This window comes from Orycteropus afer, unplaced genomic scaffold (genome assembly GCF_000298275.1).
Source record: "Orycteropus afer afer isolate SDZICR_OR568_19922 unplaced genomic scaffold, OryAfe1.0 scaffold00041, whole genome shotgun sequence".
In the NCBI taxonomy this organism is placed as follows: domain Eukaryota; kingdom Metazoa; phylum Chordata; class Mammalia; order Tubulidentata; family Orycteropodidae; genus Orycteropus; species Orycteropus afer.
In genome coordinates this window covers 14,864,857-14,885,647 of record NW_006921628.1, presented here as the reverse complement: position 1 = coordinate 14,885,647, position 20,791 = coordinate 14,864,857, and the positions used below count along the sequence as shown (strand labels likewise).

At 41.1% G+C, this 20,791-nt stretch overlaps 1 protein-coding gene across 1 annotated transcript in view; it reads right to left on the bottom strand.

The window, feature by feature from the left end:
• Positions 1–20,791, bottom strand: part of PTPRG (protein tyrosine phosphatase receptor type G) — a 995,540-nt gene that overhangs the window by 228,162 nt on the left and 746,587 nt on the right. The window contains exon 6 of the mRNA XM_007937293.2: positions 4,746–4,812. Coding sequence (XP_007935484.1) covers positions 4,746–4,812 — 67 coding nt within the window. The remainder of the gene's footprint in view (positions 1–4,745; positions 4,813–20,791) is intronic.

Genomic DNA, 20,791 nt, shown 5'->3' with positions numbered 1-20,791 from the left:
CAGCCACTCCTCGGAAGGAAGATGGGGCAATCTACTTCCGTAGTGATACTGCCTTGGAAACCCAAGGAGGGGTCGCTATGAGTTGGGTCTGACTCAACGGCACATAACAACAACAACAACATATATGTTGTTAGGTGCCATCGAGTCGGCTCCAACTCATAGTAACCCTATGTATAACAGAACAAAACACTGCCTGGTTCTGTGCCAGCCTTACAATCCTTGCTATAGCTGAGCCCACTGTTACAGCCACTGTGTCTATCCCTCTTGTTGAGGCCCTCCCCTTCTTCACTGACTGTCCACTTTACCAAGCATGATATTCTTCTCCAGGAAATGGTCCCTTCTGACAACATGACCAAAGTAAGTGATACAAAATTTGGCTATTCTCACTTCCAAAGAGCATTCCAGTTGCACTTCTTCTAGGACACATTTTTTCATTCTTTCTGAAGTCCATGGTACCTTCAGTATTCTTTCCAAACACTACAACTCAAAAGCATCAACCCTTCTTCAGTTTTCCTTGTTCACTGTCCAGCTCTTACATGCACATAAGGCAACTGAAAATATCATGTCTTGGCTTAGGCGCAACTTACTCTTCAAGGAGACATCTTTGCTCTTCAGCACTTGAAAGAAGTCTTTTGCAGCAGATTTGCCCACTGCAATACGTCTTTTGATGTCTTGACTGCTGCTTCCATTGGTGTTGACTGTGGAACCAAGTAATATGAAATCTTTAACAACTTCAACCTTTTCTCCATTTACTGTGATGCTGTTTATTGGTCCAGTTGTGAGGATTTTGTTTTATTAATGTGCGATATAATTCACAGTAAAGACTGAAGTCTTTAATCTTCACCAGTAAGTGCTTCAAGTCATCCTCACTTTTAGCAAGCAAAGTTGTGTCATCTGTAAATCGCAGGTTGTTAACAAATCTTCCTCCAATCCTGATGCCACATTCTTCTTCATAGAGTCCAGCTTCTCAGATTATATGAATACAGATTGAGTAAGTATGGTGAAAGTATACAACCCTGACACACTCCCCTCCTGATTTTAAATCATGCAGTATCCCCTTGTTCTGTTTGAATGACAGCCTCCTAGTTTACGTACAGGTTCCTCTTGAGTACAATTAAGTGTTCTGGAATTCCCATTCTTCTCAATGTTACCCATAATTTGTTATGATCCACACAATTGAATCTTTTGCATAGTCAATAAAACACAAGTAAACATCTTTCTGGTATACTTTGCTTTGAGCCAAGATCTGACATCAGCAATGATATCCCTCATTCCACGTCCTCTTCTGAGTTCGGCTTGCATGTCTGGAAGTTCTCTGTCAATATACTGCTGCAATCATTTTTGAATTATCCTCAGTAAGATTTTACTAGCATGTGATATTAAAGATATTGTTCGATAATTTTCACATTCTGTGGGATCACCATTCTTTGGAACAGGTATAAATATGGAACTTTTCCAGTCAGCTGGCCAAGTAGTTGCCTTCCAAATTTCTTGGCATAGACGAGTGAGGGCCTCCAGCACAGGATGTTTGTTGAAACATGTCAACGGGTATTCCATCAATTCCTAGAGCCTTGTTTTTCACCAATTCCTTCAGCACAGCTTTGACTTCTTCCTTCAGTATTGTCAATTCTTGATCATATGCCAAATACGCACACACACACACAAACACACACACATTAAATGAGAAAGGTGATTAGAAAGGCTTCAGAAAGAAGATGTGAACCTGTGTGTCAGCCTTGGGGATATGCCTGAAATCTGCCTTCCAGAGACAACCTGCTGTGAGGAACTGACAATCTCCAGCTGCTGTGCCTTTGGATTTCACCAGCAGGATCCATGGAGGGAGGCCACATTCTCACTGGGTTACTCTAGCCAATGACTGAGCATGGTGGGTACTAGAGCTGGGCCATTCCTGCCCAACACAGAATTCCTCTCATGGGCAATCTCGCGTCTGGGGTTCTCCATCTCACTTTGGCCAAGAGTTTCTCAGCGCTGCCTGTAGTCAATCCCCCTAACTTCCTTGTCTCCTCTCACAAGTCTTAGACCTCCAGGACAGCCAAACATCCTCTATGCCTACTCCTGCTCCTTTTTTTCTTCATCCTTTACAGGTAGTCCCTTACTCCAAAAACCATCTTACACTGTTAATTCCATCTTGGCATCTGCCTCTCAGAGGATTCTAAATGATCAACTCCTGGTATGATTGGCTGGTAGAAGTAGATGACTTATTAGTGCTTCAGCTGACCCCCACCCCCCAAAAAAAGTTCTCACTTAATGAGAAATTAACATTATAAGATATGACTCCCAGAGCTACAGAAATAAAAGCCAATTCTGAACTTCAATAGAAATCCACATTGATTTTTCCCTTTATACATCTCTGTCATTATTTTCAAGCTGGAGACTCTGTGAAGGGCACAATTATTTATGTTCCATTAAATTAACAGGTCATTCAAATTCCTCACAAGTCCTTCAACTAAAAATGCTTCTAGTTCCAAGCAAAATTTCTTCTTTTTTCTGCTATTTCAAACACTCATTCTCTTTTGGAAGCACGAAGGAAGTGCTGAGGGCTATCAAAATGGAAAACAGCAAAAGCAAGTTTCTAAGAAACAACTCTAATCCTTTCTCTCCCCAATCTGCAGAGGCAAAGCCTGAATTAAGACCCAAAAGCATGAGGAGACATGCTTGCCACAAGCTGAGGGAAGAACTTTTCTGACATTAAACAGCAAGTGCAAATGCTGGGAGGGGTCATGTACACTGTGCAGCCCGAGGAATAGCATGACAGTCACTTCATCTATCTGCTAGGTCTATGAGGGCTGGTCCATGCTTTCCATCACAATGAGCAGACACACAATATATTTTGCTGAACAAATAAGTGAAGTTCTTTTGTAAATAATTATTTTCTGTGGGTCTCAATTGACTTCCTAGTTAGACACTAGAGTTGACACCATATACTGGCCATTTCTGCAACTCCTCAATGCCAGGTAAAGTATCCCTAACACAATAGGCTCTTAAAATTGTGGATGAAGAGGAAGGATAACACAGTTATGCCATCACATATCGTATGGACTCAATGATAACCATGCAGTGAGTTCCTCAGAATTGGGGATCTTGGGGATAAAGAAAGGCTACTGCTTGTTCTTAACACATGCAATCTCCCTCAATTAAAACTGTGGAACAAGAATACACAGATCAAATTAAATGGTAAGCCTGGCAGAGCACTTCCTCTTCTGGTACAAAATAGGAACCTGTTTGGAAGAGTCTAGAATTCCTCATGCATGGTATGTTTGTCTTCAAAGAGGCAAAGTACTTGTTAAAAAAAAAAAAAAATCATAATCTATACTATAGGTTGGAATTTCAATAAAGGGTTTAATTAACTGGGTCTTCTGGGAGAGGAGCTCAGTGTATTTGATGGGGCTGTCCACCACCCTAGCTTTCCTTGCACTTTTGAAGCTGCCCAGAGTACAAATGTAAATCCCCCCTCACCAAAACCATCACTACCACCACCAACAAAATAATAATAATAAAAGGCCCAAAATAATTTCTGACAAAGGTGTTCTGTTCCCTAGGGGAACGTTTATAATAATGCCCACTTTTGTTCAATAAAATCTACCTTCCAGCTCAGTGTGAGGGGTTTACCTCAAAGAAATACATGAAAATTGAAAATTGAGAAGCAGCAATGAAAATGTTCTGAAATGAAAACCCCTATGGGGTGTTATTAACCACCTTATATTTGTCTACATTTACTAGGTTTATTATTGTTACCTGCTGTACTATCAAACAACTCTGAGAGCAGAACCATTAACCCAAAACTTATTTGCTTCTATGGAACACTGAAAAATGGTTTTCAATTGCCTGGGAGAGAGGAGGGAAGATGTTTGTTAAGTTCTACAGAGTTGGCTAATGTCTATAGACAATCCTCCAAAAAAAGTGTGAAGACATTTTATCACAGCTCTGGAGATGAAGGGGAGATTTACGATGGTTCCTAATGCTACTTCTGTCAATGTCACTGGAATTCTAATTAGATAATTAAAACTTTGCAAATCATTACATTACACCCAGGCTCCACAGCTCACTGCAGCAAGGGTACTTTTGAAATTAGAGGATCCTGATGTCACAGGTAATGATGCATTGTTGATAATAAAAGTTGCAGGGAAATTTCTCCAATAAAAACCAGTTGGAAAAGACAGAACCTATTTATCTTACTTTCTCTCCCAGTTTTACACCTGAGGATAAGATGCCTACTGCACAGAACCATGGCCCAGCCTATTCCATTCCAGTAGCCAATACTGCTTGCTCACAGGCTGCCAAGTTTAATGAATTGTCAAAGCTATGTAAATCTATTTTTCTAAAGCTGCTTCCTAAAATTGAGAGACAAATCAAGTAATTTATTAAAAAAAAAAAAAAAAAGAAACTCAAAAGAGGAATATTTTTAGGGGGGATATGAGACAAATGGCAGCTTTCAGGCATCTAGTACACATATGAATGGCACCTCAGAGAGTGTACTCATTTATAATACATGCATTCAAAATGGTACCTGAAAAAGAAGGAATTGCTTACTGTTAACCTAGATCCATTTGCAGGTAACAAATGGGCCTGCTCTTTACCCATCAAATAATGGCTTTCATACCCTTAAACATCAGTGGATGAGGAATGGGTGTTGCCCTCTGTCTTCTTCAGGATAACTCCATTCTTTTAGGTGGAGATCCTTACCCTTTGTATCCAGCCAAAAGAAGCATAGGTGGCTTACTTACCATGATGTACGACGCCCTTCAACCCATGGATAATAGGATCCAGTGCGGAATTGTCCCTCGGACTGACCTATATGTAAAGGAAACATGATTGGTTAAATCTATTCTGGCACCAGACACAACAGTCTCAGTTTAATCTTCCAAAGAGAAAGGGGAAATAGATGTTATCTAGCAAGCTGCTTAGGTCTCCCATATACCATGACTCTCACCAAATGTGGGAGATTTATGACATAATAAAATCAAGTGAGGAAGTCTAAATCAAAAGAAAGAAACTTCTCAGAATACATTATAACAGAAGAAATACCATCATCCTAGCAAAATCTTAAAAAGCAACTTGAAGACTTTCCTCATTTTGTTTTATTAAAAGGAAGCCCTGATCAGCTAAAAAGCCATTGAAAGTTATCAGATAGCAATCCATCATTGACTGAATAGTCCAATACCTTTGTGTGATTGCATTTTTGTTTCTTTCTAGAACATGGATCTGTTCAACTGCTAGCCTAGTCTCCTTTCAAAGGACCCTGGTTCCCTGTGTCTTACTGCAGGCCATACGGGCATTCCAAGCAAGAAAAGAGGATAGGGGAGCTCCAAGACACAGTCTCCTACCTTCACTTCCTTCTGGGGTTTTAATGCCCCCTCAGTGTCAAACCTCTTTTATCTTGATCCACCTAGCTTATACCTTAATTTTCTGATACAACTCAGCAGAAATTCTCATTCTTGTCCCTTCTAGATTAAAAATGTGCCACTACATTGCAATTAGGGAGCTCTGGTAGCATAGTGGCTAAGGCACTTGACTGCTCATCAGATGGCTGGCGGTTCAAACCCATCAGCCACTCCTCGGAAGGAAGGTTGGGCAATCCTACTTCCGTAGTGATACTGCCTCGGAAACCCAAGGAGGGGTCGCTATGAGTCAGGGCTGACTCGACGGCACATAACAACAACAACAACAACAACAACAACATTGCAATTATGGTTTTTAAGTACTTTCTTTTAGATATATACTGAATTATTCACGAAAGAAATGAAATTTGCTGCAAACTAATCCAAGGGTAAGGTGCAGATGCATCAAGACTGGCGATCAATCAATACTTTTTGACCTTGGGTGATGGGTATATGATGGGTCATGATATAACTTTCTCTGCTTTTGAATATGCTTGATTTCTTCCAAAGTAAAGAGTTTTTCAAAATCTATGATCTGTGGTTAGCATAGCTGCCCCCCCCCCCTTCTCAGGGATTTTATTTACATCTAATATAATGAAATTGAGATACTGATAAACCTTTCAGTGTGTACCAAAACCCAATTTGGTGTTTCCAAGTTAATTCTGAGGAACCCAAGGTCATCCCCAGGGTAAATTTTAAGTGATTAAAATTTTTCCACACCCATTTCTCCCTTTACAAATTCTTCCTGTTTGGGTGTGCTCCCAGTTTCCTTTCTCTGACAATGACCCATACACCTCACACATTTCCTTCTCTCCTCTGCCTCTAGGGTTGACTTTGCCACTCCCCTGTAGGGGACATATGTCCATGTCTGGAAACATTTTTAGCTGCCACAGCTGAGAAGGGTTTCAGGAGAGAGGTGCTAATGGCATCAAGTGGGTACAGGTCAGGGAATCTGCTAAATTCCTATAATGGTCAGACATTCCCTCCAAAAGAAAGGACTATCTGGCTCAAAATGTCAATGATGCCAAAGTTGAGGTTGAGGAACTATGGGTTAGATGTTCTGAGTTAATCATGATTACAACTTAATGTCTGGAGCCCTGAGTTATGACGAAACTCAGAAGACAGGTGTCATTATGCAGTGTGTTATGCTCACATACTAATAAGATGATGTGGAATTTGGTATTACATCGTCAACACTACAGATATAAAAATGAGAAAAAAATCAGTGAAGAGGAACCCAGTGTATCAGATCACAGAGGTTTAATTTTGGGAATTGGCATGAATGTATTTCCAAAGTGCCCAAATAAGAAGCTCAAGCCAGAGTTTACCACACCATTTGAAGAATGAAACCTCAAACTAAATATACTAAATCCAAATTGTATTTGGGAAAAATCATATTTGTACCATAAAAAATAATTGATAAGCCAATGTTCAAAAAATGGAATCACAATTGAAGAATGCAAGATAAGACAGCCTACCAGTAAATGAGGTCAAATGTCCAAAGTTGACAGAATAAGACAGACCTCTTATCAAACTGAACCAAACCCCATTGCCGTAGTCAATTCTGACTCACAGTGACTCCCTATTGGGTTTCTAATGCTATAAACCTTTACAGAAATAGACTGCCTCATTTTCCTCCCATGGAGCAGCTGGTGGGTTTGAACTGCCAACCTTCTGGCTAGCAGGCAAATGACTTAGGCACTGTGCCACCATAGCTCCTTAATGATGCAGACACAGGATCACAAAGCATTTGGATACAGGTTTTACCTTCTTGCTACCCTCTGGAATCTGAGACCACCAGTGAAGAAGCCCAGCCTAATTTATTGAAGGGGGAGAGATCCTATAGAGATGACACAAGCCATCGCACACAAGGTCATTGTAGACTTAACGTCCTGCCAACAACCAGACAGGTAAGTGAGTCCATTCTATACCATCTAGCCTCAGTTGAGCCATCTGAAGTCTAACGAGACCTGCTGAGCAGGCCCAGACCAGAAGAACCAACCAGCCAACCCACAGAATCCTAAAATAATGTACTGGTTATTTTCCTCTTGCGTGGGTTTGAAATGTTATCAGTGAGTTTTTCCACATAAACCAAAACAAAACCCACTGTCATTAAGTCTATTCCAACTCATCATGATCCTACAGGAAAGAGAGTAGAACTGCCCTATAGGGTTTTCCAAGGGTGTAATCTTTAGGGAAATAGAAAGCAGACTGTTACATCTTTCTTCTGTAGGGCAGCTGGTGGGTTCAAATCACTGACATTCTGGTTGGCAGCCATTTGCTTTCACCATCGCATTATAGTATTTATGAACATGTGTAGGGGTAGAGGATGAGGCAGTCTGCTTCTGTAAAGATTTACAGCCTTAAAACCCTATGGGGCATTCAACTTTGTTCTATAATGTCACTGTGAGTTGAAATCCATTCCATGGCAGTAGGGATTTTTAATCTTTTTGGTAGGGGTGGAGGATGGGGAGACAGGTTTTGATATCATTAATTTTCTTAACCAATATACTATGTTTAGGATTTATCTGAAAAGTTTCTCAGTGGGACTTCATATTAAAAGATACAGTGTTTGATGTCTACCTGATTAACTCATGTTCTTCAAAATTCTGTTCTCTCTCTTCTATGTAACATGGCAACTTTTCAGATACTGTGATCTTTGATCCCAATTTTGCAGGGAGATGTTTTATAGTCAGGGAAGCCCTTTAATGCATTTAATATTATCTAATGATGGGAGCTCTGGTAGCATAGTGGCTAAGACACTTGCCTGCTAACCAGACGGCTGGCAGTTCAAACCCACCAGCCACTCCTCGGAAGGAAGGTTGGGCAATCCTACTTCCGTAGTGATACTGCCTCGGAAACCGAAGGAGGGGTCGTTATGAGTCGGGTTTGACTCGACGGCACATAACAACAACAACAACAACAATGATGTAAAGGCTCAAGGAAAGTGTTCTGATCCTCCATGACTAAAAACTCACAGATAACATTTGAAGCCCACGCCAAGAGGAAAATAACCAGTCATCTTAGTCCAGGTTCAACTTCTGGTCACTTCCAACTATAGCAGCTCTGTGCCTGATTACTCAGGTCAGGCCTCAGATTCTAAGCAACCTAGAAATGGAATGCCTTCTGCAATGCCCCATTCACCTCTACAGTCTCCTTTGCTTGTTTACATGGCTGGGGGAGAGAAGGTAGATGAGGAGAAAGAGAGAACAAAATGAATATTACCTTGATTGTTACCAAAATAACACACGAATAACAACACTGAGCTCACTCTCATGTCTATGTCTTGGTCATAAAACTCAGGGTGGGAAATATAAATGGAATGCTACTATGTGTGTTTGTTCCAATAAGGCACAACCTTAACTGAAATCATACCTTTCACTCACTATTTCTGTCACAACTATTTCATGGTTTATTGGACACAAACCAGTCTAGTTAGGCAGATTTTGAATATACCAACAGTGAAGAAAGTGGCTTTGGCAATCCATGTTTACATTATGGTCTCCATTCCAGTTCTTGTTAGTTGCTGTCGAATCAATTCCAACTCATGGTGATCCACGTGTACAGTGCAGAATTGTTCCATAAGATTTTTGAAGTTTTTAGAAGCAGACAGCCAGGTTTGTCTTCCAAGGTGCCTATGGGTGGGTTAAACCCACCAACTTTTCAGCTAGTAGTCAAATACTTAACGGTTTGCACCACCCATGGGCTCCCCATCTGTGGTAGAGGAGGATATACCAGTTACCAGGGGCCAGTGGTTCAATTCCTACTCATGGAACCTCATGTGTGTCAGGGTAGTACTGTATTCCACAGAATTTTCTTTGAAAAATTTTACTTATTTATTTATGTTGTTGTTGAAAATATACACAGCAAAACACACACTAACTCAACAGTTTCTACAAGTACAATTCAGTAACACTGAGTGCATTCAAGTTGTGCAATCATTTCTAGCTTCATTTTCTGAATTGTTCCTCTACTGAAATACACTCACTGCTCCCTAAGGTTCCTATCTAACCTTTCAAATTGCTATCCTCATTTTGATCCCATATAGACAGATCTTAAAAGAGCATACTATTCTAGGCAGATATTTTTTTACTAGTTAAGCTAAACTATAACAGCTTTTTAAATCTAGTTGAGCTAAACTACAATTGCTATTTCATTTTACCAGTGAAGCTAAACTGTAATAGCTATTTAATATCTAAATGTAATATCTATTTGCGTTTAAATTTCAAAAGACCCAAATTTATGTTTTATTTGACATCCACTCCATTTTGTAATATGCGGCTCCTTTTGAAGCCAGATGAGGAGTTTTCTTGGCTGTTGAAATTTGCTTCCTTCCACTTTAAGATCAAAGGAGTTATATAGTAATACCAAGAAGGCAGCAATTGCACAAATGAGCTTAAAATGGAGTAGAGGAAATGGAGACCTCTTTCCCTCTGGAGTCTGGGCCCTCATTGCAAAATTTAGCTCCTGGCACTTCCATTTCAGGGCAGCTTTCATGGCATTAGTCATCTTCAAAAGGATGGCATATACACGCAATGGAGGGCTTTGAATGAAAGCTTTACAGTTGCCTTTAAATATAACCAAGAAAGAGACACTGGCAACACAGAAAACCATGGAACTTGAGTTTGGACTAAAGACGAAATTCACATAAACGGCAATGGAACCTCAATTTCATAGAATTTTCTTTTCAAATAATAGCTTACCATAAGGATTCAAGCAATGATCAAATCAGTGGCCAAGTTATTAATCATCTCTAGAGACGATCTATAATCATCTCTATAATCCAGGCTCTGCAAGAAAGCCTGTTTTTAATCCTGCTGGAAGTAAAATCAAATGGAGGCAGGAGGCCCCATCCGGCTGCATGGGCCTGTGTTCAGATACTTGCTGCCTTTGCCTTCCCTGGTCACACTGCGCCATGTGGCCCTTGACTTGGATCCTAATAATCTTCAGTCTATCAAGTCCTGGCCATCTGCTGAATAGGATGGCCAAGACAATCTACTTGCCTTGAATCTGATATCGCCAGCTGCTCCTTTAGTCCCATAAACGTCACTTGCAGCCAATATCCTCTTGTGGGAAAAAGGATTTATGCCTGCTGAGGGTGAATGGCTACACCATTAACCACAGCTGTGGGGAAAGTGACAAACAGCAGGACCGGAGATGCTGCTCAGCCTTCCAGAATTGCAGAGATGATGATCCATCCACCCGGATGCTTAGCTGGTAACTGTGTATTCAGAAGCTGAAGTGCCTGATCAGGACATGGGCAAGCACAGCTCATGAGGTCTGACTTTACAGCCCATTTTCTTCTCTTTCCATGACTCTGAGTTAAAGCGCTGTAGAGCAAGGATGCTGCAGCTTCTTTTTTCCTGAAATCAATATCTTTGCCTTCACCTATGTTTTCACTCTCCATTCACCAGATTTTGAAGGTCTCTGAGTGGTGTAGATGGTTTGCACCCAACTACTAACTGAAAAGCTGATGGTTTGAATCCACTTAGGGGTACTGTGGAATAGGTCTGGTGACGTCCTGCTATAGAATCATACTCACTCACTGCCATCAGGTCGGAGTCAACTCAACCCTGCTTGCGTTTCCGAAGTGGTATCACTACTGAAGTATATTGCCCAACCTTCCTTCCGAGGAGTGGCTGTTGAGTTTGAACCACCAGCCTTCTGGTTAGCAGTCAAATACCTTAGGCACTATGCCACCAGAGCTCCTGCTAGACAATCATTATCACTGAAAATCCTATGAAAGTAGTTCTACTCTGAGACACGTGGGTCACCATGAGTCGGCAGTGACTTGACAGTGATGTTAGGTTTGTCTGGTTTCACCTGACTTTGGTATCAAGAACTACCTTGTACAAACAATTTATTACTGGGCTATTTTTGCACCACTGCATTTTAGTTAGAGGAGCCCTGGTGGCACAGTGGTTAAAGTGCTTGGCTGCTAACAGAGAGGTCAGTGGTCCAAACCCATCAGTGGGAGAAAGAAGTATCAGTCTACATCCATTAAGACCGATAGCCCTGGAAAACTTATGGGGCAGCAGTTCTACTCTGTTCTACAGGGTTTCTATGAGTCAAAACCGACTCAATAGCAGTAGGTTTGGTTTTTATGGGGTTGCACTTCAGTTAGGCCTCACCTGGAGACATGGCATAGACCAGACTCTTTCATCAATAAATTAAACACTTGCCAATAATTGAGGGAATGTATCTATGTTCAAGAAGACAATTCTGGCATGGACCACTGAACTATATTGACAACAGTGTGCTTAAAAGTCTGTTTAAATTTCCTCTCCTGGCTCTTCTTTTTGATACTCACAAATACTGCTCCACTTCTTGTATAGCCTGCAGTCTCAGTTTTTGATGTAGGAAGTTTCTTTTTCTCCCCTTTTGATGGTCCCACATCATCTGCTCTCTCCTGATTGTCACTGCTTCCCCGACATGACAAAAAAGCAGAATCAGGGGTGTGGGTGGCACTTACCACCCCAAATTCCCATGGAATGAAGTCAGAAAGGAAAACACAGTCACAATTCAGAACCAGACATAGTGAGAGGGAAGGAGCTCTGTCTGCAAAGCTGTAAGATTTTTAATGAAATGGAAGGTTTTAGTCTCCCAATCAGCAAAAAGTAATTAAGCCAGTGTGGATTCCTGGTTGAGAGGCTTGGTTTAAATTTGACTAGTAAAAAGTTATACATTAAACCTAATCTCATAGATATGCAAAACATGACAGAAGCATATTACAGGAGAAGGAAGCATGCCTGCCAGGGGGGAAGGGTATGGCCCGTATCATCATTTATCTTCTAGCACTTGACAGAGACACACTCCTGGGACTGGTTACCATCAGCAGAGGAGAAAGCTCCTAATTCCTCAGCTATGGGAAGGGATTAATATGAAAAGGAAACACAATTATAAATGCTAATAGGAGGGTCATCCTCCCTCCTTCAAATGGGTCTTTGAGCATTATGGCTTACTTACTGTTTAATTCCTATTGGTGGAAACTAGTTGACTCACAAGTTATTCATCTCCAGAGGATTGAGATGCGTGGCCAGAGAAGGCCACTGAGGCAATGAATTTAATGCTCTTAGTCTACTGAATGTTGATCACTTGCCCACACCCACCAGAGTATTTATCTTCAGTTGTCACACTTGGCTTGCAGGAGCTATTACTGGAAGAACCAGCCCCCACAAGGCCACAGTGAGGCCTGGTAGCAAATCTGCACAACTGTGGATCCTGCCAGCAGCAGGCTTGCCTAAAGTCTGTATAGGTGATTTCTAATTTTCACGAAGATCACGTCATTCTGGGTTGATTGTACAGCACTATATATCCTCTGGCTCTGGACTCACCCAACATGGAATTTCAACGCCAACTCAGCAGAGTGGGAGGGAGTGGGCAGGCTAGGGCACCTGGCAAAAGGAACCTCCATAGAGGCCCACATGGTGATTTTTGTCCTTCTTTGTCTGTTTAATGTATTTTGTGTTCACAGCCAAGAATGCGCGGGGAAAGCTTTACAACAGTTCAAGACGGGGTCTCAGAAGCTGCCTGTACTACTCCTGCCAGTCTCCTAAAAGTCAAGGTTGCTTCTAGAAAGCTTCTGGCAACTGCAAACAAAAGAAATTCCAACCTACTAAAGGGGCACATAACAACAACAACAAAGCATGACCTAGAGTCTTAAGCTACAATGCAAACCATTTTATACTGATACTGTCACAACCTTTGAACCAACAACAACAACAATAACGACAAAGCATTGCAATCTGGGGAAGCCTGGGGCAAGAGAAGCTTATTTCAGGTTCAGTGACTTGCTTGCAAGTTTCTCTCAGTTTGGTGTGGCGGTGGCACTGGACAACTTTGATTTCTACTTGTTAATAATCCTGCCATGCACTGAAAAGCCCCAACAATATCAAAGGCTTAGTGAGAAAGCAGAGCTGACTGTTTCTACATGTAGCCACTGACTTCAACCAAACCACATTATATGTGAACTCTCACCCTTGCCGTTTCATTCCCTCAAAGCAAAAAGCTGCTTGGGGCACTCCATTTACAAAAGACTCAGAATCCAGAAAGCACTGCATGGGGACTGCAGTAAATCCCCACCATGTATGCAGCAAGAAAAACATAAGAGACAAGGCATATCAAATCAAAGCCCTCACCAGACTGATCCTTCTGTCGAAGAAATTTCTCCTCAGGAGTAGCTAAGGTCCTCACATTGGGTATAAGTGAAGTTCAGTAACCATACACACAGATGGCATTATCAGGGATGGGGGAGACCATGTGACTATCATACATAAAATATTAAAATAGTACATCTTTAGTTGTATAAACAGGTGGCAGGGGAAAACAAAACAAACAAAAAACCGTGTTCCTTTAGCTCAAATTGTAAGATCTCAGCTCTTAGGGCTTACTCATTCACCAGGTGTGTGCCTATTTTATGTTGTGGCTGGCTGACTCTAAGATGAACCCCAAACACCGCGGACTTCAGGTGTCCAGGCCCTTGTGTAATCACTTCCCTTGAATGTGGGGTGGATCTAGTGGCTTACTTTTAACCAGTAGAATACAGCGAAGGCAGTGGGTTGTCACAGTCACAATTAGGTCAGAGGAAGTCAGAATCTCTGCCTTGCTAGCAGATTCTTACTACTGCTGGTGGGCTTGCACACAGGGGAAAAAATAAAAAATTAAAAAAAGTAACAGCCATGCTGGAAAAGCCCAAATGAACACGAACTAGAAGTGACCTCTGGCCAGCAGCCGGGGAGGAAATGAGGCCTGCAACAGCCCATGAGAACTGAATTCAAACCTCAATGAGCTTGGAAATGAGTCCTTCCCCCAACTGAAATTTCAAATGGGACCCCAGCCTTTATCAACAACTTGACTGCGGCTTGTGAGGAACCCTGAAGCAGAGGACCCTCAGAAACTGTGACATGATAAACCCATGTTTTTTAAGCTGCTAAGTTTGTGCTCAATTGTTACACAGCAGTAGATAACCGTATGCCAAGAACTGGGTACTAGGATAGCACACTGAACAAATCACAGTGAGCCCCTCACTGAGCTGACAGCCTAGTTCTAGTTCCCAGAGAAGATGAGGACCCTGGTGCCCATAAAAATTCACCCATTCCCATTTTCCTTACACTGGTGCATCTATCAGCTATCAAAGACAGTTTCTGTCCTTTGCAATAAAGTTGCCTGGCACTCACCTGAGCTGCTATGCTGCATCTTAATTTCATCGGAGGGGGTGTAATATTCTTAGAATCTGAGTCCCAAGCAAGAAAAGTTGGAAAAATAATGAGCAAACCCCAAACGGAGCAAATAAACACTGATAATCAATTCTGGGACAAAGAGTTTTCAGTAGATTTTATGTTTAAACAAAGCTAGAAATCCAGTAAATTGCAACACCAAACCTAAGGCCTTGATAATAAAACATGTCCCTGGGCAAGGTGTAGAGTGGAACATGCTGGCATGAGCAGCTGTTCTTTCTGAATCACAGCAACCAAGTTCAGTGCAAACTAATTACACGTGCCAGGCCTTCCCCTACCCCACCACTCTGTTTTTATTGGAGGGAAGATTTCCACTCTGTGCTTCCTTGAAAGCACTGAAAGGTTGCTCCCATAATGCACAGTCTAAAGATTGATTAAGTATCAATTCACTCTCCTAAGCAATACCTCACAGGGCATTTCCTATTCCAGACTACATACTCACATAAGGAGTTTGGTGCCTGATACTATAAGGAAGCCCTACATCCCCATCACGGCCCTCTGAAATAAATCCGTTAACTCATCTAAATATTGCATCTAATCCACAGACAAACCAGTGAAAACTGTTTTCAGGAGCTACTGCTAAAGCTTTTGAAGCATCTGATGTGAGAGTCTTGGCTGAGTGGACAAATGTCTCTAAACCCATAATGTAGGGAAATTCCTTCCCTCGAAGTGGTAGGCTAAACAAAGCCCAGCCCCACCTCAAGGAAGACATGGATTAATGTTAACTGTATAGTTCAGCTTTGTATTTAAAATGCACGTGAGTTCAACGGAGGATAAAATTAAACCCCAACAAGGAAAGACAAAAATCTTTCCCAGCAGACCCTGATTGATAGAACATGCCATTTTGAGCAGAACAAAATGGAAAACGAGGAAGTTTGCTCCCAGCAATCACTGCCTCACTGGACCAACTTTCTCTCTTTTGAGAAAATGCTTTGATTTCTTTATAAAGCACGTAGTCTACTTATTTAACCAACAGAACTCAGGATCTTTCAATTCCTCCAGCAGTTCAGCTGGAAAAAAACGGCCCCAGTGGGGGACTGTAGATAACATTTAAACAGAAGAGACTTATCTGATAAAAACCACCATTGGCAATAACCTGGGAATACATTAGCTCCTTAGAAAACAAGACAGATGAATCTCCTACAGTTGAACATGATTATTGTTGTATGCCGTGGAGTCGACTCCAACTCAGAGAGACCCTGTATGACAGAGTAGAACTATTGCATAGGATTGCCTGGGCTACAATTTTTACAGGAGCAAATCTCTAGGTCTTTTCTCCCAAAGAGCTGCTACTTGGTTCGAATTGCTTACCTTTTGGTTAACAGACAAGCACTTAACCATTGCACCAGGGCTACTCTGAGTAGGATTCCACCCAAAAAACCTATTTTCATAGAGTTAATTTCAATTCATAGTGACCCTACAGGACAGAGTTGAACTGCCCTATATGGTTTTCAAGGTTGTAAATCTTTATAGAAGCAGATGGCCTCACCTTTCTCCTTCAGAGTAGCTGTGGGTTTGAGCCACCCACCTTTTCCTTACTAGTTGAACACCTTAACCACTACCGTAAGAACTCCTGAAATAAGAATTTGAATTTGTAAGACGGGTATAGTGGTTAATAGCAGGGCTTTTGAAGCCAGGTTGGTAGACCCAGGTTTGAAACCCTGCTCTTCCACTTAACAGCTGTGTGGACATGGAAAAGTTAACTGTAATCTCATTGTGTCTCAGTATCTTCATTTGTAAAATGCGGATTACTACCCTGCTAATCTTACAGGGTTATCAGGATAAATAAATGTTTAGCACAGTCTGATATATCCAAAGACCTTAAAAAATGTAGCTATAGTCACTCTTTTCCCAAAGAGGCAAGCATACCCTGTTGGTACCCAACCAGGTACACATATATCTAGACAAAGATCCCAAAATAACCTGACTTCTGGTTATACACAGACAAGCAGCTTTAGGGTTCCAAGTTAAATTCAGTCAATCATGATTCCCTCTACCCCAAACTTTCCTCTTCTAGTATTTCACCTCAATAAAGTGACAACATCTTTTTACTCAGCAGACCAAGCTCCAATCCTAGGAATTAGTTTTGATTTTCCACTTTCTATATATGATCTTCAGAAAGTCCCAAAGATTCTACTTCCTAAATATATCTTGAATCTGTCTACCACTTCCGTCCAACTCTTCCATTCTAACTGAAGCCTGGGTTCCCATCACCTCAAACCTGCACATCTTCCAAAGACTTACCCAACTTAGCACTGCTTTCCCTATTAAACCCTCCATTTCCTTTGCTGCATGGTAGTTGGAAAACTGCCATTGAAATCAACCAGAGCTTTAAAAAGAAAAACAAAACAAACAAACAACAACAACTACAACAAAACACTGTTATTGTAATTAACCTGGGATATGGCCTGGGAATCAGAACTTTTCAAAGTTCCCTAACTCAAAAACCAAACTCAATGCCGTTGAGTCGAATCCAACTCATAGCGATCCCTCCTTGGGTTTCTGAGGTGGTATCTAGATTGCCCAATCTTCTTTCCAAGAAGTGGTTGGTGGGTTTGAACTGCCAGCCTTCTGATTAGCAGTCAAATGCCTTTGGCACTATGTATAGGCAGGCTTAAGAACCACTGAGTTAGAATAACTTCTTTAAAAAAGTTAATGTAATCATGACACACATCTACTGAAAAGTTCTCCAGGATCTGGCCCCAGCCAACCTCTAGATTCCTATTGCCAAAATTCCCATGGTTCCCTGTGGGCAAGCCTCAGCAGCCTTCTTCCTCTTCTTCAAATACTGTTGAGTCTTTTACTGTCTTGCTGTCTGCAGACCTTTGCGCCTTGAGTTCGTTCCCTCTGCCTAGAATGTTTTTTCCTTAGGTCTTCACAAGGCTTGTTCTCATTGAGATCTCAGTTCAAAGTGGTTCCTACAAAGGTCTTCCCTAGTCACCCCATGCAAACTGGCCCACTTCAAATACTTGCTAACCCATCACTCCTTTTTTTTTTTTTTTTAACTTTACTTATAGAGATTTCAGTGAAAGTTTACAGAGCAAATCAGTTTTTCACTCAACAATTCACACACATTTTGTTTCATATTATTGGTTATAATCTTCTTGATGGAACACTACTCCTACTTCCTCTCTGTGTTTCTAGTTTCCATTACTCTTTCCCTCCTAACCTTTCCTGCCTTCTGAACTTTGTCCTTGGGTAAATGCTGCCCTTTTGTTGGTTGATTATTCTAAGGAGTGTGTATCTTCCTAGAGTTATTGTGGACCTGTCTGTTCTTTGATGGAAAAATTCAGCTACGGGAGAGTTCAGTTACAGGTCCGAAGGGTGACCAAGGGCCACAGTCTTGAAATTTCTATCAGTCTCTATTCAACCAGTAAGTCTGGTCTTTTTTATAATTTTGAGTTTTGTTACACATTTTTCTCCACTCTATCTAGGCCCTTCTAATGTGATTGTTTTCAAAGCAGCTGGTAATGGTACCCAGGCACTGTCTAGTTCTTTTGGTCTCAGGGTCTTAGAGACTGAGGTCTGTATGGTCCATTAGTCCTGTGGACTAATTACTTCCATGTGTCTTTTATTTTCTTCATTCTTTTTTGCTCCAGATGGGGAGAAACCAATAGTTGCATGTTAGATACCTGTTTGCAAGTGTTTAAGACACCAGTTGCTACTCACCAAAGTAGGATGTAGAACATTGTCTTTGTGGATTATGTTGTGCCAACTGACCTAAACGTCCTCTGAGACTCTGCTCCCGAGTTCTCAGGCCCAGTGACTCTTTCCCTCAGATTTTTTGGTTATGGCTAAAAAGTGTTCGTTAACTGTGCCCCCTCCCCCATGCTCTACTATATTCATGGATGTACTCACAGCATATGAAAATACAAATATAGATATATCCCCTGTCAAACCTGTATATATTAATGGGTATAGTCCCATTTTCTTTCTTACACCTATTCAACTTGCCTGTCTACCTATGTATCCACTTTTAGACTATTTTTATTACTGTAATTGCAGGATTTTGTATGATTTAGTATTTACCTTGGTTGCCTTTTAACTCTTGTGCTTCTCCTAGTGTCTTCTTTTCCTTGATTATTTTGTGCTGACCTCCTCCCTATTGTATATTGCCTTTCCCTTCACTCAAGTTAGTATGTGTCTACCTTCTAGTTAGTGGTTTACCCTCCTTTCCCTTCCACCTCTGGTAATCATTAAAGGGTACTTCTTTTTATGCGAACACTATTGACTTTTTATAATAGTTATCTCATATGAGATTTCTGTTGTTGAGGTGTTCAGATTTTCTATAAATATTAGAGATGAACGCCTTATCTGATATGTTGCTGACAAAAATTTATTCCCACTCTGTGGGTTCTCTTTTTACTCTTTTGGTGAAATCTTTTTATGTGCATAAGTGTCTAGTTTTTAGGAGATCCCAGTCACCTATTTCATCTTCTGGTGTTTCTGGATTTTTAGTTATGTGTGAGAGTGTATTTATGCCCTGTATTAGGGCCCTTAAATTTGTCCCTATTTTTTCTTTGATGTTCTTTATAGTTTTAAGTTTTACATCCAGGTCTTTCATCCACCTTGAGTTCCCTTTTGTATATGGTGTGAGTAATACACGTGTTTCATTGTTTTGTAAATGGATATGGAGTTCTGCCCGTACAATTTGTTAAAGAAATTCTCTCTTCTCCATTTAATGAGTTTCAGCCTTTTGTCAAAGATCAGGCTGTCACAAGTGGGTAGATTTACTTCTGAGTTCTCAATTCTGTGCCACTGGGCTATGTGTCTGTCATAAAGCATGTGTGTGTGTGTCGGAGGAGGGAGTTAAAACAAAAGTTAGTCAGGGTATCTGGAGAGCTGTTTTAACCACTGTGGCTGTGTAGTAGTTTTGAGATTGGGCAGTATGAGATCTCCTACTTTGTTCTTCTTTCATAGTGTTTGTTTATCTGAGGTCTCTTTCCTTTCCATATAAAGTTGGTAATAGTTTTCCATCTCTTTCAAGAATGATGATGGGATCTGGTTTGGACCTGCATTATATCTAGTAGATCACTTTGGGCAGTACTGACATTTTCAAGATGTTGTCTTCCTATCCATGAGTATGGTATATTCGTCTGTTTATGTGTGGCTCCTTCAGCTCCTTCTAACAGTGTTTTATAGTTTTCTTTGTATAGGTCTTCTGTGTCTCTGTTTTATATTTATTCCTAAGTACTTCATCTTTTGGGTGGTCATCGTAAAAGGCATTGCTTTCCTGATTTCCTTCCCACAGTTCTCTGTTAGTGTAAAGAAATCCATACTTGAAGCTCAGGGTGTAAGCTAGCTAGTTGGTGCATCTAAAGAAATCCAGGTTGGAGGGTTTTCAATGTTCAGGCATGCCAGAGGACATCCTCACAAACTTCAGGTGTCACCTGTAACATATCCTCTTTCCTAATACTTACTATATTTCATTTTAAGTACCTGACTCTGGGACTGTCAGTTCCTAAAAGCCAGGCTCACATTCTCTTTAACTTCATGTTAGATTTCCAGTTCTACATTAGTGCTGATACAGAACAGAAACTAATCAATGTTTGTTTTCTGGGAAGAACAACCCAAATAACTGGCTGCTGCTGAGGCGATTCCAACTCATGATGACCCATGTATGTCAGAGCAGAACTGTACTGTGCAGGGTTTTAAGCAACTGATTATTCAGAAGTAGACTGCCAGGTCTTTCTTCCAAGGTGCCTCTGAGTGGACTCAAATCACCAACCTTTTGGTTAGCAGCTGAGTGTGTTTATCATTTATACCACTGGGGGATGCTGGAAAGAACAACAGGAAGCTATTAAAGAGGTGAAGAAGAAAAACAAGTGGCAGGGATAGTTAAAAGAAAACTTTAGCCAGGTTATCTGGAGGGCTGAAGGAATTCTGAGTTCGATGTCCTAAAAAATTCAAGTTGTGGCTGTGCATTGGCTGTGTGACATGAGGTAGATAACTTTACTACTCTGGGCAAGTGGACAATGACATACTTCTTGGAACGGTCCTGTGGAGGAAAAAATGACAAGATGTGTGGGAAAATCGGTATTGTTCTCCACAGTGTATAGAGCAAGAGACTGTTACGCTGAGGTTGGCTTTGGTTTTATTTTGCTTCAAAGCACAGTTGAAACGTAGTCTACATGATAAAGGAAGTCTCAGGGGAAA